The sequence below is a fragment of the Mytilus trossulus genome, chromosome 8, assembly GCF_036588685.1.
Source record: "Mytilus trossulus isolate FHL-02 chromosome 8, PNRI_Mtr1.1.1.hap1, whole genome shotgun sequence".
Lineage (NCBI taxonomy): Eukaryota > Metazoa > Mollusca > Bivalvia > Mytilida > Mytilidae > Mytilus > Mytilus trossulus.
The window spans coordinates 40,875,829-40,895,204 of NC_086380.1; the positions used below are offsets into that span (position 1 = coordinate 40,875,829).

At 31.9% G+C, this 19,376-nt stretch overlaps 2 protein-coding genes and 1 long non-coding RNA gene across 3 annotated transcripts; all 3 read right to left on the minus strand.

The window, feature by feature from the left end:
- Positions 1–380: 380 nt before the first annotated feature.
- Positions 381–3,019, minus strand: LOC134680954 (uncharacterized). Its single transcript, XR_010100544.1, has 2 exons — positions 1,580–3,019; positions 381–797 (listed from the first exon to the last, which is right to left on the minus strand). It is a non-coding gene; the product is annotated as an uncharacterized LOC134680954 (long non-coding RNA).
- An 829-nt stretch (positions 3,020–3,848) lies between these two features.
- On the minus strand, positions 3,849–14,162 carry LOC134680956 (uncharacterized). The gene is made up of 4 exons (XM_063540270.1): positions 14,051–14,162; positions 11,460–11,501; positions 8,227–8,499; positions 3,849–7,662 (listed from the first exon to the last, which is right to left on the minus strand). Exons 1-4 carry the CDS (start codon positions 14,066–14,068, stop codon positions 7,489–7,491), a joined length of 507 nt encoding a protein of 168 aa, XP_063396340.1. The 5' UTR covers positions 14,069–14,162; the 3' UTR covers positions 3,849–7,488.
- An 865-nt stretch (positions 14,163–15,027) lies between these two features.
- Positions 15,028–16,970, minus strand: LOC134727666 (uncharacterized). Its single transcript, XM_063592046.1, has 2 exons — positions 16,627–16,970; positions 15,028–15,181 (listed from the first exon to the last, which is right to left on the minus strand). Exons 1-2 carry the CDS (start codon positions 16,962–16,964, stop codon positions 15,028–15,030), a joined length of 492 nt encoding a protein of 163 aa, XP_063448116.1. The 5' UTR covers positions 16,965–16,970.
- Between the last annotated feature and the right edge of the window lie 2,406 nt (positions 16,971–19,376).

Genomic DNA, 19,376 nt, shown 5'->3' on the forward strand with positions numbered 1-19,376 from the left:
GCTCTGTGGCCATAACAGCTGTCTCATTAGCATTTTAACCACTTCCAATATTTGCAATTAAAACAATAGAAGAAAATTTTTCAACGCAAAAACAAAACTTACTTGTAAGTAAATATGAAATTCTCTTTACGGTATGAGTTTTTCTCATTGTTTGAGATTGTACAGTAGTACATGTACCTGTAACTGCTTATACCAATTTCTTATTCACTTTTGCTTGATTAACTCACTAAATATCATATACATTGTACCACATCTCCTTATTTTTATAAGCATTCCAATAACATGAACAATTGTAATTCAATTCTATATACCAAAGCAAAATGATCTGCACCACTTTCATTCACTAGTATGCATCTTTTGGCAAAATACAAGTTCTTAAATGACACAATATATATTTATTGATAAAAAAAATAAAATTTAGTATACAACTCTATAAACAGGTATAAAAAAACACAGCTGTGTCATAACTTGTGAAATCTGTGCTGAAAACACAAACGTTGATGGTATTTGATTAATTCCATATGTGAAGCTCAACATTAGCTCGTCAGTTGGTGGTGGACAGTTATAGTTCCTTTCTGCAGGCTAGGATGAATGGCTTTTCAGGAAAACCAATTTCACAAATCAAAACTTTCCTCTAGATTTCTCCTACAATATTCATCCAGTTTAGTTCTTTTGTTTTAATTGGACACCGTCCTGATTTTTAATTTTGCAAACCATTCAGTCTCTTGCTTGCAAATGGTGCATGAAATTAGGATGGGTATGGCAGTAGACAAGTGTCTTTAAAGTGGGTTTGTGCCCTGAAAAAAAGTTTTATAACTTAAATTTTTTTGAAACTTGTGCAACACACATACCTAAATAACTACAACATAGAAGAGAGCAGCATTCGTGTCAATGTTTTGTTCCTGTTTACATTGTCATTGATATTTTTTTCAGAAAGCCTGAGCTCATGAATTCCTGTCATTACATCCTAAATTAACATAATTACTGCTAGCTAGCTAGAATAATTATCAGTATGCAATACGTACACTATCATTGTACAGCCCAAGTCTTCAGTATATATAATTGTTGCATTCATTCACTCCTGTGTTCAGTCGTTCAAAAATATTTAAACATCAACAAATGAACTTTAATAAGGACAAGAAAACACTAGAAAAGATACGTACATACAACCCGTGTTTAAGTGTATTTGAGAGAAATATATCGGGTTAAACGATTTATAAAGGAGAAATATATCTGGTTAAACGATGTATAAAGGAGGAAAAATTGTAGATATTGCATTACGATGCTTTCTACCTAATAGCACGTGGATATGTTTACATATTTAGACTTGACCCACACAGGCACTTGTTTCTATCCATTGGAAGAACCACTATCAACGTATATTTACGAGCGTAATATACGTTGATAGTGGTTCTTCCGATGGATAGAAACAAGTGCCTGTGTTGACCCAGTATGACCCGTACCTTGTAGGTCACCGCCGTCGACTAGACTACAGTCGTGTATAAGACAACAAAAAGCTTAAGCCTGTACTATTTGTGTGAAGTAAATGTGTTTGTTCTGTACATTTAAATTGTTTTACCTGATAGCAAGGACGTAAATCTATCCGTTTCCTTCTCAATTCACTTTGTCAAATTCTTCGAGCTTCTTCGAAACATACGTATTACTGCGCCGGAAGTGAGAAAAATATGAGAAATCCTCGTAAAATAATGCTATTTTCAATTTTGTGGAATCCATTTTGTTATATTTATTATACAAAGATAAAAAAAAGTTACGATTAATTATGAATTTGATATCATTATACGGAACGTTTGTGAACTATTTTTTCCAAAGCTGTAAAACGGTCATTTTGGCGGGAAATCATGTACACATACACACGTAGATTGGCTGGTACCCGATCGTAATGTTACACATCACATACACAAAAAGCTAATACCCGGAACGTAGTACCGGGAACCAGGATAATACGTAGACAACATACATAACTAATACCGAAATTGAAAACGCTTTACAGTTTCTCGTTCATAAACCGAATTCCGCTTTGAATTATAGAAGATGCAATATTAATCATGTTCAGTCGACTTTTCATTGTTATATCAACGTCTGAACTAATTAAAGAATCTTTAGATGTCAGATAACACTCGAAATTGACCCGACCTCTTTCCGCACGGAATACACATAATGATAGTTTGTAGTCAGGTTGACTGCTTATAATGCAAAATACACACTCATAACAAGTTCTATAAAACAAACAAAACACACTGATCGTTTTTTTAGTCCCCAATGTAAATGAAAGAAATAAAAACCATATCATACCATAAAAAGAAGAGGATAAATTCGAACATTTCCGGATCTATTTCTGGCCAAAAGACCCCCTGCAAAGATTGCGTATGAAAAGATGAACCTCATGACTTAAAAGTCAGGCCTTAAAGCACTGCCTTTAAAAACTAGAGGCTCTAAAGAGCCTGTGTCGCTCACCTTGGTCTATGTGCATATTAAACAAAGGACACAAATGGATTCATGACAAAATTGTATTTTGGTGATGGTGATGTGTTTGAAGTTCTTACTTTACTGAACGTTCTTGCTTCTTACAATTATATCTATAATGAACCTTGCCCATTAGTAACAGAGAAAAATATTTGGTAAAAATTGACATAAATTTACCGAATTAATGAAAATTGTTAAAAATTGACTATAAAGGGCAATAACTCCTTAAGGGGTCAATTGACCATTTAGGTCATGTTGACTTATTTGTAGATCTTACTTTGCTGAAAATTATTGCTCTTTACAGTTTATCTCTATCTATAATAGTATTCAAGATAATAACCAAAAACGGCAAAATTTCTTTAAAAATTACCAATTGGAGGGCAGCAAGCCAACAACCGATTGTCCAATTCATCTGAAAATTTCAGGGCAGATAGATATTGATCTGATAAACATTTTTATCCCATGTCAAATTTCCTCAAAATGCTTTGGTTTTTGAGTTATAAGCCAAAAACTGCATTTTACCCCTATGTTCTATTTTTAGCCGTGGCGGCCATCTTGGTTGGTTGACCGGGTCATGTCACACATTTTTTAAACTAGATACCCCAAAGATGATTGTGGCCAAGTTTGGATTAATTTGGCTCAGTAGTTTCAGAGGAGAAGATTTTTGTAAAAGATTACTTAGATTTATGAAAAATGGTTAAAAATTGACTATAAAGGGCAATAACTCCTAAAGGGGTCAACTGACCATTTCGGTAATGTTGACTTATTTGTAAATCTAACTTTGCTGAACATTATTACTGTTTACAGTTTATCTCTATCTATAATAGTATTCAAGATAATAACCAAAAACAGCAAAATTTCCTCAAAATTACCAATTCAGGGGCAGCAACCCAACAACAGGTTAACCGATTCATCTGAAAATTTCAGGGCAGATAGATCTTGACCTGATAAACATTTTAACCCCATGTCAGATTTCCTCTAAATGCTTTGGTTTTTGAGTTATAAGCCAAAATCTGCATTTTACCTTTTTAGCCGTGGCGGCCATCTTGGTTGGATGACCGGGTCACGCCACACATTTTTTAAACTAGATACCCCAATGATGATTGTGGCCAAGTTTGGTTTGATTTGGCCCAGTAGTTTCAGAGTTGAACATTTTTGTAAAAGCTAACGCCGGACGACGGACGACGGACGCCGGACGCCGGATGCCGGACGCCGGACACCAAGTGATGAGAAAAGCTCACTTGGCCCTTTGGGCCAGGTGAGCTAAAAATTAGGCTAGCAATAACTTTTTGAATTTATAGTAAATAAAACAAAATATCTTTTTAAATGTAACTATATAAAAATATATACAATTCAATATCTGAAAACTTTAAACTTTTATTTCTTAAGACCCATTTAAGGGTATGTAAATATAAACAGTAACAACAACAATAACATTTATACAAAACAATAATGAATGAATTGACAGTATTGTATGCAGTAGTCAAAAGCGTAATGTTTTATTGAATTTGAAGAAGGTAAAATTAATTTATATTGAAAAGAACATTTTACAAAATTTGGCAAATTTAAGAAGAAAATTGTAGTCATCAGAACATATAACTAGAGGCTCAGCTGAGTCGATCACCTTGGTCTACAATGTATGTACATATTAATTAAACAAAGGACACAGATGGATTCATGACAAAACTTTGCTTTGGCGATGGTGATGTGTTTGAAGATCTTACTTTACTGAACATTCTTGCTACTTACAATTTTTCCTATCAATAATAAACTTGGCCCTTCAGTAACAGAGGAAAATATTTTGTAAAAATTTACCAAAATTTACCAAATTAATGAAAATTGCTTAAAATTGACTATAAACAGGAATACCTCCTTAAGGGGTCAACTGACCAACTTGGTCATGTTGACTTATTTGTAGATCTTACTCTGCTGAACATTATTGCTGTTTACAGTTTATCACTATCTATAATAGTATTCAAGATAATAACCAAAAACGGATTTATAAAAAAAATTAACAATTGGGGGCAGCAACCCAACAACCAGTTGTCCAATTCATCTGCAAATTTCAGGGCGGAAATATATATATTGACTTGATGAAAAATTTAACCCCTTATCAGATTTGCTCTTAATGCTTTGGTTTCAGTGTTATAAGCCAAAATCTACATTTTACCCCTATGTTCTATTTTTAGCCATGGGGGCCATATTGGTTGGTTGGCTGGCTCACCACACACATTTTTTAAACTTAATACCCTAATGATAATTAAGTTTGGTTAAATCTCGATGATTTGGCACTGCCAAAAAAAAACTAACCTTGTCCTGTAGGCAATTTAAAATGATTAAAACTATGCTGTTGAATATTAATCCCCTTAAAAAAAGTATTTCAAGAAAAATTCTTTTGAATTTCTGAAATCTGAAATGAGAAAATTTTAACCCCCCCCCCCCCTTAATTTTTATTCACCTCACCCTATCCCTTATTCCAAAATTAATCTTAATTCAAATTTCTAATGGCATTGGCAACAATAACTACTCATTTATATACATCATAAAATATTAAAATATAAAATGACATACAGTCATGGTTAAAATTAATACTAATTAACAGTAACTTCTAAAAATAAATTTACAGCAACAAATCTCAAGACAATCATCCTTTCTTAATACATTATTTTCAAGCAGTGTAAGGGAGGTAATCAAGTAATCAAACATATATATAACAGTATTCTTAATATTTCAATTGGATTACCTCCCCTACATTGCTTTTAAATTGTTTAAATTGTCCTTAAACCAGAAAAACCTTGTTTTCTCCTTTTTTGCCCCTAATTGCTAAATGATTTGAGCCATAACCATCCCCAACACCCCCACCCCCTAAACATCCCTTTGTAGTGTGGAAACTTACGGTATAATTTCAGAGAGATTTATACACTTATACAAGTTATTGATTGAAAACTACATAAATGCTTATTTGGCCCCTCATTCCTAAACATACGATACAATTAAACCCCCAAAATCAATCCCATCCTTCCTTTTGTGGTTATAAACATTGTTTTGAAATTTTATTGATTTCTATTTACTTATACTAAAGTTATTATCCGGAAACCATCTGTCTTCAGACGACGCTGACGAAGATGCCGCCACTGAGGACAACTTGATACTAATATACGACCAAAAATGGTTAATTTTTGCAGTGGTATAGTATTATCCACAAAGAAATTTAAATGAACTTTTAAAAAATTTAACAGGTTACAGGTAAATTAATTTACAATTTAACAATGAAATGCTGGGTACACCTGTTATAGTTTGCAAGTTCAAGTAAATATTGTGAAAATTGGTAGATTCATAAACTATGATATATAATAATAAATCAACAAGAATTAAATGTTACTGCAATAAACAGAGCCTTTTCACTTAAGATAGATCTTTCAGAATAATAGAATATACCCTATCAAAACACATAAAACTGTCATATGTCTTTGATAGTGATACCGTATAGCGGGTTATTTTTGCGGGGTGTAAATTTTCGCTTATTTTTGCGGATAGAACAAAATCGCCAAAATAAATTCCGCCAATTTAAATGTGTACATGCAAAGGTAATGTTAAAAATGTTGAATCCACCAAAATAATAACCGCCAAAATTTTTCGTATACCTTATTCAATGAAAATCGCAAAATTTTACACCCACGAAAATAACCCGCTATACGGTATTACTGCTTACTTCAATTCACATAAAGGAGTAGGTCAGGTATGGGCCCATTTTGGCCCCAAAGTTTAGGTTCATCTTAAGAAAGATTTTGGCCCCTTTTAAACACTTAAGTAACAACTTTGGTAGATTTAAATAATTTATGTGAAAGATTTGAACTGAACTATTCATTAAAGACGCTCAAATTCAAGCTTAAATATTTTTTATAAAATATGCCATAACATGTCTTTTATAGTATGTTTTTTGTCAAAAATAAAGGTGGCTGCATCTATGTTCATCCTCAACCTTTATATATGTTATGTTTTATCATCAAATACAATTTATTTTTAGAAATAAGGAATAAACACAAATGCAGCGCCACATCCTTATGTTGGAAACTGTCTAAAAATTAACTCAAATGCTTATATTGTGAAGATTTCAGTAACTTAGCATTACTTAATGATGCGAGTACCCAATAAATGAGCATTGTATTGTCTAAATCAGCCCATATTTATGTATCAACAAGAATTAAATGATACTGCAATAAACAGAGCCTTTTCACTTTAGATAGATCTTTCAGAATAACAGAATATACCCTTTAAGATCAAAATATATAAAACTGTCATGAGTATTTGATAGTGATGTTACTGCTTACTTTAATTCACAGAAAGGAGTATGTCCTGTATGACCAATTCTGGCCCCAAATTTTAGATTCATCTTAAGAAAGATTTTGGACACTTTTTAAACACTTAAGTAACTGCTTTGGTAGATTTAATAATTTATGTGAAAGATTTGAACTGAACTATTCATCAAAGACCCTCAAATTCAAGCTTAAATATATTTTTTTGGTAAAATATGCCATAATATGTCTTTTATCAAATGTTTTTTTTGTCACAAATAAAGGTGCCTGCATTGGTGTTCATCCTCAACCTTTATATATATTATGTATTATCATCAAATACAATTTATATTTAGATATAAGGAATGAACACAAATGCAGCCACATCCTTAAGTCCGAAACTGTCTAAAAATTAACTCAAATGCTAAAATTGTGAAGATTTCAGTAATTTAGCATTACTTAATGATGCGAGGACCCAATACTTGTACATTGTGTTGTCTAAATCAGCCCATATTTATGTAACAGAAGTGTTCTTCTTTCCGATTAATAGCTTATAGTTTGTATTTCAACAATTTTGTAAAACAGCTATATGCTGGGGCCAAAAAGGGGTCCAACTGAACCTACTCCTTAACCATGTTAACCAATTTTCACATGACACAAAGCTTTATTTCTTGTTTAACTAGTAAGTCTTGAACACTTTCTTAAAAGATTACACATTGTTAAGTCTCATAAAATTTTCAATCAAAACAGATCTTGATTCCTCTGATAAAATATCTAAAGGCTTAGAATAGTAAATCACAGCTCGGTCATCATTTTGAAGTAGTTGATTATTTTTCAGTTTGTTCAGATGAGTCCTTGACATAACAAGCACAGTGAAAATGACCTGAAATTATAGATTAAAAAGTACATAAAAATACCAAAAACTCTTAAGGGGGCTCGCAAGTGTAAATATTTCTTTTTTTATTAAATATAGGATTTCAGTATATTTTTCTATAAATGAACTTTTTCATATACATGTGCTTAATAGAATAGTGAAATAAAAAAATGTGGTCACGGTTTATTTAAGCTCACAATCTGCCTCCTTGTTAATGTCCATTTTTTGTTGAACTAGTAGGAGAAATATAGCTATATTGAAATAAAAAATAACTAAATAACAGAAATCGCTTAAATTTTAAAATTATTTAGTTTATGTACAGCTATAAAAAATATAGGTCACCAAAGAGTTAAAAAAAAAATCAATTTTAATGCCATAAAATGACATTTGTTCACCAAAGGAAGGTAATTTGGAGCTTTTTCATTGATGTAAACATTTTAAAAGTAATCTCGGCCCAATCCGAATTGGTCTTTTTGGTTAATTGGTGGCAGATTAATCTAGTTCGTAGGGACAAACACTGCCCCTTACCTCAAAAACAGTGGTGGTAAAATTATTTTAATTAAAGAAGTTTACCTTTGTTTGGTCAATAATCATGCCTGGTATGGTCAATTGTGATTCTGTTGAGGATTCTTGGTATCTTTTCAGATCTAAAAGCAGCTCACCACCATGCTGTCCAAGAACTCTAGTATTAGCAATTCTTACTATAAGAGGGCGAACAGCTTCTTGTTCACCATCTGTTGGCCATGAAAATGTATCAGAAGAACCAGAGCTTGAATCAAACAGAGAGAAAATTTTAGGCGAAGGTTCTCTTCTTCTTACTTTTCTAACTTGTATTGTGTTCTTAACCTAGAAATAAAGACATTTAATTAATAAAATTTGTAAGGGTTCCGTGGAACCCAGTGTCTCACCTACTTTTGCTGTAAATCGCAGGCTCAACAAAAATGAAGAAAAAACTCAATAAAAATATTCCTCTTGATCCAATCTTCTGATTGTAAGAAGTTTCTTTCCAAGTTTGGTTAAAATCCAGGATAGTATATGAATCTGATAAATGTTTTAAAAAACAACTGTAGACTGTACATGTATGTATGGTTAACTGGAAGAAAATCTAAGTCCATTTAAAAGTAAAATACAGAAAAATGGATTTATTATTTTACAAAATTTACTTCTGGATACTATTTTATGATCATAATCAAACTTCTGTCCAAGTGGTACAAACCCAGGATAGTTTAAGAAAGTTATCAAAATTTTAAAAACTTTAACCACAGGGTGAATGCAATGTTTCCCTGCAGAAAAACTAAGTCCATTTAAAATTAAAATATGGAAAAAATGGATTTATTTTTTTACAAAATTTACTTCTGGATACTATCTTATGATCATAAACAAGCTTCTGTCCAAGTTTGGTACAAACCCAGGAAAGTTTAAGAAAGTTATCAAAATTCAAAAAACTTTAACACAGAGTGAATGTAATTTTTTCCCTTCAGAAAGACAAAATCCATTTATAAGTAAAATTTGGAAAAAATAGAATTTTATTTTTACAAAATTTACTTCTGGATACTATCTTATGTCAAGTTATGATCATAAACAAGCTTCTGTCCAAGTTTGGTAGAAATCCAGTTTAGTTTAAGAAATTTATTAAAATTTCAAAACCTTTACTACAGAGTGAATATTTTGGGACGCTGCTGCCGCCGCCTACGACGGAATGTAGGATCGCTTAGTCTCACTTTTTCGACTAAAGTTGAAGGCTCGACAAAAATGTAAAATAAACCATGATAATTGTTTTAAATTTGAAGATAAAAGACCATTTCACCTCTTTCATAACTAATTAAGTGACGTAGCCATGATTGCAGTACTTGAAATTAGTACATGACAAGACAAGACAAGTCCTGTAAAAATATATTCAGTCCCTTAAATTTTTGTTTTCAAGAACAAATTCAAGAATCATCAATTCTGACCTGTAAATTCTATGACTGGCATAATAATTAGAGCATTGTTTGCAGTTAACCATAATTTTTAATATAGTAAAATTGAGAATGGAAATGGGGAATGTGTCAAAGAGACAACAACCCGATCAAATAAAAAAACAACAGCAGAAGGTCACCAACAGGTCTTCAATGTAGCGAGAAATCCCCGCATCCGGAGGTGTCCTTCAGCTGGCCCCTGAATAGTCTCTATTGTCAACCTTTATCATGACAGGCATCCAATGTCATGAGCCTTTTCAGTAGTTCAGTGTTTGTCCTTTTTTTCCCGTCTGTCACATTTGTTTTTTGTTAATTGTTTTGTTATAAATTAGGCTGTTTGTTTTCTCTATTTAATTGTTTCATATTTTTTGTTTCACAGCATTTAATAATGAACTATACAGTATTAGTTTTCTCATTCTTGAAGGCAGTATATATGTTTGCCTATAACTACTTAAATCCATGACAGTATATATGTTTGCCTATAACTGCTTAAATCCATGACAGTATATATGTTTGCCTATAAATACTTCAATCCATGACCACTTCAATTGAACTTTGGTGGATAGTTAGTTCATTGACAATCATGATCATTTGATGATGATGGATTTTTTTAACGAGCTTGACTGGCTACACTGCCCTACGTGGACGTTTTGACAATCATACAACATCTCCTTATTTTTGTATCCTCACAGTGACTGTAAAAACATACTGTGTTGTTCAATACAAAATATTCATATAGCAGGTCTTAGAAACATCATTTGTGCTTTACTTTTGCAAATGTTTTCTTTGCACATCACCATAGCAATGTATGGAAGGCAAAATTAACAGAATGTTTTTATGTTAAAAAATGTTTTATAATATCCTCATTGCTATGGAGAAATAATTGATGTGATGCACACGGCATAACCTGTGTGGCATGAAGTTTTAAAGTGTGCACATTTCGAATTACAGACATAACTTAGAATTCAATTCTAAATTCCATTTTACACCAGAGTATATCATGAAAAAATGTTGATAAATGTCTTGGTCCCATGACAAAATCATGTCTGTGAGCTGATAGACGAACACAGCCAGCCAATTAAAAGATGTGTTATATCCAAAATTAAATGATCTAACTGTAACACTACTTAACATATGTATGCTAACATTGTCTTATCAGGGCCTTTTATAGCTGACTACGAGGTATGGGCTTTGCTCATTGTTGAAGGCCATACTGTGACCTATAGTTATTAATGTTTGTGTCATTTTGGTCTTTTGTGAACAGTTGTCTAATTGGCAACCATATTATACCACATCTTATTTTTTATAATCCGTAAACAAACATGAAAAGACCAATTATAAGTCCATACACCTAATGCAAAATCAAAAACAGCTTTAACATGAAGAACAGCAATTAAAGCAGTTGCTCTGAATTGTGTGTTTTTGCTGTGCATGTGTGGACTTTTTGTCATGGATGGATACCCAATATCCTTTGTTTTTCTAAGGATAATTTGAGTGTGCTGTATTGTCAAAAAAAAGAAAACTGTGCAATTAACACTATACAGGCATGAACTCCAAAGACTTAAGCTGCTATTAAGATCCCATGTTTGTACTACATGTACTTGTAAACAGAGTTTGTGAAAAGTGTCAGTCCTCAGGATTTCACCATCATAATTGTGCATAGGACTGACACAATTTTAGTATTTTTCAATAGATTGATAGTGAGGACCAGCAGGATTTTCTTCAAGAACCACCAGGGGAAAAAAGATTTCGCGAACTCTGTGTAAATTTATGAAGTGTTGCAGGTTTGTTTCGTGTCATGCAAAATAGTTTTATGCAGAACTTGATGTGAAAGATTTTATACCATACCTCATGATTTCTACTACGACTATGTTTGCTGATTCTTGATGCCTGTAATTATATATTTAAGTTATACTGTTAATTACTTATTTGGATAACTAGAACATTTGATGAATATAAATGTTACATGTTTTAAAAACAATGGTTCTGTTTTTTTCTAAAGGGATGTATCAACTTATATTTTTTTTATTTAGATTTACCATAACTACTGATATTAATGTTAGGTTCCTTATTTTTTCCATTTTTATGATATGTTCAATATTAGAGTTACATAGTTAAAATTAGTAAAAAAAAAGATTGTAAATCTATACTGCTGAATCTGTTTAAGAATCTTTTAATTTATTTTTAAATGTTTAACTGTCATATAGCTTTCTTAAATATATCTACATGTAAATCAGATGCGAGTTTATCAAATTACAGATGTGAATGATGGTTCCAACTAAATGTCAATTTCTTCACACTTCATTCAAAGAACAGTTATAGTATAAATATCTGTTTTCTAATGGCAATTCTAACACAAAGTCCTTCAAATGCTTTGAGTACACACCTGTGGTAAAATATGAATATATTGCCTGGGCTGTTCCAATCGTACTCCCACGTCATATGCTTTTTTTTATGAATGAGCTTCTTGACGTCATAGGACGATGAGGTAAGAATATTTATTAAGCATTTTACGGGAAAATACATGTTTAATTGTGTGACCTTAAATCATCACAACAAGGAAATGCAAACAAACAATGCTAAAATGTGTTAAAATGCATATTTTTAATATACATTTAAGACATATAAATAAATTATTAATTAAATTCATCCAAAACTATCTTATTGCAAATAGTTTAAGCTTTCACTAATTCAGTTTACCTCCACCTAAAGGGCTTCGATCCAAAAGAATTGCTGTATTTGTCCTATTAGAATCAAAATAATTCATTGGGGCTTGAATATATTGTATTTTTACCACATGTTGTCCCTTTATCCCTTTATGCGGATATTTTACCCCTGGCTGTCGCTCCAGGTAAAATATATTGCACAAAGGGCCAACCCATGGTAAAATCACGATATATTCAAGCCCCCATGAAGTATTTCTTAAATATATTAAACATGTATACACGATTTAAACTATAAATGAAGAAATATTTTTTGGACTTTCTCATCACTGCAAAATTTGCAAGTGGAAATGGCAAAAAGATAGGTTATCCATGTATAAAACCGTTGTTTCAAATTTTAATAGCATTATTTGTCAATTTTGTATGGAGTACATTTATCAAGATTTTGCAATAATTGACTTCACATTTTTGTAAAGTTTTCAACAATTGCAATAATAAATTAGTACTAAAATTTCTGAATTCACAATTTGTAAATAACAGGGGTGTGGAAATGCTATGCCCGACTCGCCCGACTCGTACATTTCAACAACCGGACAAGTAATTATTTTTGTCTGGGTTGCCCGTGGACAAGTAAAATAATATAAAAGACAAAGTTCAAATCCAACAGAAATATAGAACTAATTTCAACATGTTCAAAATGTATAAAGATGTTAAATTTATGTAAAAGAAACCAATGGTTCTTGACTATAAATATTACATAATACCGAAAATAGATAGATTAACAAAATAAATAAAAATAAGTATGTGAACCCGAGTTGCGTAACATTGCATTGGTTTTGTCCATTGACACGGGATGGTCGATTAGGTTTTATCCATCATGTACCGGAAGTGTCATTTTATATGTTTTTGGATCGAGATTCAGATTGATAAATACTTTATAAAACACCGGGCAAGCAAGACAAAAAGAGTAATGAGTCGAGTAAAAACCCTAAAACGCAAATGGAGGATAAGGAGTATTAAAAAAATATGGAAGCGAGAATTTCAGACATTGTGAATATCAGATTGCACCTGGCTATCTAGGATGGAAATTCGGAAAATAAATTATTTTGTTGTCTTTATATTTATAGATCAAAGGTCAACATTATTTGTTGTCAGAGTGGTAAATGGAAGGGACGGTTTAATTGCCCATCAATACAATTATAAAAAAAAACAAAAAATACCCAAGTGTGTCAGTTGAGAGAAACAGCAAAAAAGTCAATAGTTTATCCATTATTTAATTTCTATTTCTTCACTCACTGTCCTCTAAATTAGTATATCATTATATGTACCTACTGGCTACAATTTTTATTCCAAAACTGCTGCAAAAATTACCTTTACATGGCATTTCATTGGTTGGTTTGCTGTAAAGTTTTTGTCCCATAGATGTTGACCTACTTTACTAAATTTTTACACATAATAAACAAATGGATTTCACTTGTTTGTGATGCAGTTGTAACAGTGCTAAGAATCATATATTAACTACAATGAAATACTTCAATATTTATTGGGACCATCGGGGCAAGTAACATTTTTTCAGGACAAGTGAACTTTACAGTTTTACTTGCCCAGGGACAAGTGCCCACAGCAAATATTTCCACACCCCTGAATAACTACCTGTATTTTGGTTTAACATGTTTTACTGCTGCATTCTAAAGTAAGAAGTTATGGTAAAACTACTGATGCTTTGAAAGATGTCATCATAACTTGGGTTAAAAAAATTTTTAAAAATATGCAAACCTCTAACACTGTCACCATGCTATCTGTCTTCCTTTGTTCCAGTCCAGATTTAAAAAATCTTAAGTCTGGCTCAAATATAACAGAACAACTTGCTAGATTGTGCCAAGTTGATTCTTGTACTTTCCCGCACGTTCTACAGTGAAAAAATATAGAATTTATATGCAGGGTGCAGCAAGTACAACTGCAAAATGTTTACATTACAAATAGAAATAGTACTGTATTTTTACAATAACTTAACTTCATCCCTTTTTGTGTAACTAGGAATATTGTGTGCAACTTATAAATATGGGGTATTCATCATATACAATGACATAAATCCATAATTATAGATTATCGTTGATCATCTCAACGAGATTGGTTTTCTTGAGCCAGGACGGCAAAAGTGAGAAAGGCAATCGAGTTGAGATGACCAATGATTGGTAATCTTTTTATCACTATTTTACCTATGACGAAGTTGTCAATTTCGTTAGCAACACCATGTGCCTGTTAAGTTTCTAGCGATAATTTCCCCTCTCAAGCAAGTAGCATGATATGAAAAATTATTACAAAAAAAAATCAAAGGAAAAATGCACAAAATAGTGATAAATAACATTACATTTGAAGATGATAAAGGATCCATTCCGATATGACATGCTTCTTTGGCTTTGTAAAAAACATTGTGATAAAATTCTCGATATATCTTTAATTAGCACAGACTCAGGGATATACATAAAAATGGATGTTACAATATACATGATATACCTCCAACATAAATCTGCATGTATCAGAATCTATTTGCAAACACTATGCTGTTTTTATATTTAAAAATCGCCATTAAAAAAACTTATTTAAAATACATTTTTTTAGGTAGGTTTTGTTTTTTATTCTATTGCATTATTCCCATATTTACTGATTTCAACAAGTTGTCACGGCAGCTCTTTAGTTAGAAAATGTCAACTTTGAACTTGAACATTTCATTATTGTCCTATTTTATTGACTTACACTGCTTCTAAACAGCATAACTCAGCAAAAGCACTAACAAACTGAGTAAATAATCCCTCATATGGCTTGAAACTCTTAAAGGCATGCTGAACATCTTCTAATAGACGATCAAGAGCCATTATAAATCTTCTTACTTTAAAGGTTACAAGCCTACAATAAAAGAAAATAATGTTCACTTTAAACTGTAAAAAACACCACCATTCAGTTAAGGTACAATGTATATATAAATGTTACAGTTCGTCTAAACATCAACCCAACAATGTTAGATCTGTAAATTTGCTTTCGCAAATTTTTGGTTCTTCCCTCGCTGGGATTCGAACCCATGCTACTGTGATATCATGACACCAAATCGCCTGCACTGCAGCCGTCCTGCTAGACCACACGACCACCTGGGCTCTCAAAAAAAGAGCTTTCGCTGGCCATGTGTTACCTTTCCACGTCAGTTTTAATCTAGCGGCGTACTATAGTACATGATATATAAGGCATGAAGATGTTATTGACAATAATTATTACAGATCAGTTAAATTATCTATAGTAAAGGATCTTACAAATTAATGTAAGATACAGTCACAGAAAATAATTATATTCATAAGTATAAATGTTACAGTTTACACATTCACTATCTTGTTAAAATATATTTACCGTTGGTTTTCCTGTTTGAATAGTTTAACACTAGTCATTTTTTGTGGCCCTTCATACATTTACATGCAATTTATAGCTTGCTGTTTGGTGTGAGCCAACTTTGAAGGCTGAGTTTGAAGTCTGTACTTCAACTTCTAATGGTTTATTTTTTACAAATTGTGATTTGGATGGAGAGTTGTCTCATTGGCACTCATACCACATCTTCTTACAAGACAGTAACAAGTGTATACATTATATTTATCTATAAAGAACACAAATAGTATCTGCAAATCTTTGAACATATGAACAAAGGAAGGATAAAAATCATTAGAGAAACAGGTTCCACCATTAAACTTTTGTATTATTATATTTCTTCACTCTCAAGTTTTAAAATTTTAATCATTTGAAAAAATTGTCAAGTAAAAATGTATTTCGATTTAGGTGTTCATGCTGTTTGAATTAGAATTTCACTGTTTGAAGTGGAGAAAATATTGTAACACATTTGTTATGTGCAATATTATTTATTAATCAATGTCTAAGTCATCAATATGTGCTAAAACTTAAATTTAACCCTCTTGCTGCCAGAAGGACACATGTGTCCACATTGACTGTGCCGGAGGGACTCATGTCCATGTTTAACATGTTTAATTAAAGCAAGCTTCTCCTCTTTCTGTATTATTTTCCAAGAAAAGACAAAAGGTTATAAACAGGTTTATATTTTCTATGATGGATTCCATATGTAATGTTTTGGCGTGCCGTCATATAATGAATGACATCATTGTTGGACATCTGTCGTATTTTCTGGCACACAAAATGCACCCTTGAAAAACAGGATTAAAGTGTTATTAAGATAATGATGGTGTCATTCTGGCTTTGCAGGTATCACAGAAATATAGAGTTCTTATATCAGATTAGGGGATATCGACTGAAGAATGATAAACGAGGATTCTACATGGTACATTTTATGTAATTACTTTTCTGGTTGTTTTTCCAATTCAACATAGAGTTCCGCGATTGAAGATCTCACCAATGGACCATGCAATTGTAATTTTTCAACGGATGCCTCGAATTTGAGGAAATGGTTGGCTTCTTGAATATATTCCTTTTGAAAATTATTCAGTTCGACAAGCGTTGGTATTTTTGATAACACATCATAAGGCTTATCTAAGAAATCTTCGGCATAATAAATATTCAGTTGACTCAAATCAGATCTTTTCCAATCCGAAACCGATTTGGGCAATGCAACATGTAGTAATTTGGAAGATTTTTCTTCTGATTTTCGTTTAGCGGGTCTTTTGATTTCTGCGTCCATAGCAAGGGAATATAAATATAGGGGAAAGAAACGCAATGTATGTTTATATGAATATTGCGTGTATATCCCTCCGATCAAGGAGCACATCATAATTGTGTATAAAATCAGTTTGTGGGTTCTAAAAGTTTTCAGACATAGGACATAAACGTTTATATAGAGTCGGGTTAAGCATAGCAATTACAAACATAAGCTCTGACGAGCTTTTAAAATCGACATAACAACAAGTAGAATTGACATATCGAGACATGCACACAACATTAAACATATAAAGCAAGAGTTCATATCAGTATATAAACATGCAGCACAAAAGTTTTTTAAGCATCTTACAAGTAAAACCCATACTGATACATGTAATTGTGAGATAAAATCACAACAGCACAAATAAAATGGTTTGCAAATAAAAGGCACATTAAAAGCACAGTAATTTTATGTTTCGAAACTTAGCTCAAAGCAGCAGAAGCACTATAGTCAAGACAACAAAATAAATTTGCCATGCTTAAGATAAAGCAACAAACTAACATATAATGAACAGAAATTAACTGGTTTTGTAGGCAAAGTATTGGTAATAAAATTGAGCTGCCAGACCAAGAATTAATCAAGTTCTTGAATTGAGTTTTAAAAGATGATTGTTTACGAAGCTCATATGCAGCAGCTCTTTCCAGAGCCTAGCACCCACATATCTGAGAGATTGTAGGCCATATGCAGTTGTACTTACATGTGGTAGATCTGCTGTATTCTGGTATCTGAAAGAGTAAGTGTTTTTCTTTAAGTGAATCAAATCATGGAGATATACCAGACAGTCTTTAATAATAATTTTGAAAACTTCAATCGCATAAGATCGCGTTCTTCTTATTTTTAAAGATGATAATTTTTATTTACAGAGTAGATCTTCATAACTTGCTGAATGGTCTTCATAGATAAACCCTAGTACTCTGTCTTGAATTTTCTCTATCTTTTTTGTATTTACCTCCCCACAAAAGTGCCAAACTAGTGGGCAGTAATTAAAGTTGGACATACATGTAATCATTGATTATGAAAAATATTGCGAGTTTAGTCAGGTGTTCACCTATTCTTTTTAATACATCTAACTGTTTGGATGCTTTTTTACATATTATATAGACATGTTCATTGAAATTTAGTTTAAAATCTATTGCTACACACCTAGAAGTTTAACGTTATCTTTACATTCTATTGCATTACCTTCTAATTTAAATTTTAAGTTTTTGTCTTTAGTTTTTTTACCTACAGCTATTGCTTAATTTTTTTCTGGATTTGCTTTCATTTTACTTAATAAGAACCAGTTTATCAAAATTTTACTTTCATCTTTTAAAGTTTTAATTAATTTATCTTAATCTTCACAACAATAGCTAGGAGATTTAACTTACTTGACAGTACTAGCAACAACAAACTAGAGGCTCTAAAGAGCCTGTGTCGCTCACCTTGGCATATGTGAATTTAACAAAGGAAGCAGACAGTTCATGACAAAATTGTGTTTAGGTGATTGTGATGTGTTTGTACATCTTCCTTTACTGAACATTCTTGCTGCTCACACTTATCTCTATCTATTATGAACTTGTCTGTGTAGTTTCAGTGGAAAATGTTAGTAAAAATTTACAAATTTTATGAAAATTGTTAAAAATTGATTATAAAGGACAATAACTTCTTAGGGGATCAATTGACCATTTTGGTCATGTTGACTTATTTTTTAGTCTTACATTGCTGTACATTATTGCTGTTTACAGTTTATCTCTATCTATAATAATATTCAAGATAATAACCCAAAACAGCAAAATTTCCTTAAAATTACCAATTTAGGGGCAGCAACCTAACAACAAGTTGTCCGATTCATCTACAAATTTCAGGGCAGATAGATCTTGTCCAGATAAACAAATTTACTCCTTGTCAGATTTGCTCTAAATGGTTTAGTTTTTGAGTTATAAGTCAAAAACTGCATTTGGCTATCTAGGCCATCTTGGTTGGTTTGCCCGGTCACTAAACACAATTTTTAAACTAGATAGCCTCATAATGATTCTGGCTGTGTTTGGTAAAATTTGGCCTAGTAGTTTCAGAGGAGAAGATTTTTGTAAAAGTTAACTAAGATTTACAAAAAAAAAACTTTGTCGCTACAGATCGGATGGTATTTTTAAATGGTCGACATGTTCTTACATTAAATTATGTGCAATTTATTTCTACACTAGATTATATTTCGATGAGTTTGTCAAATGCCCCGAAACGTTGTCCAAAACTATTTGTTTGAGTTTAGGCCTAAATAAAGGCAACAGTAGTATACCGCTCTTCTAAATTCATAAATCGATTGAGAGAAAAAAACAAAACAAATCCTGGTTACAAACATAAAAGGTTTAGCGTATTTTACAAAAAAATAATAAAATAGATGTACTTTTTTTTTTTAAA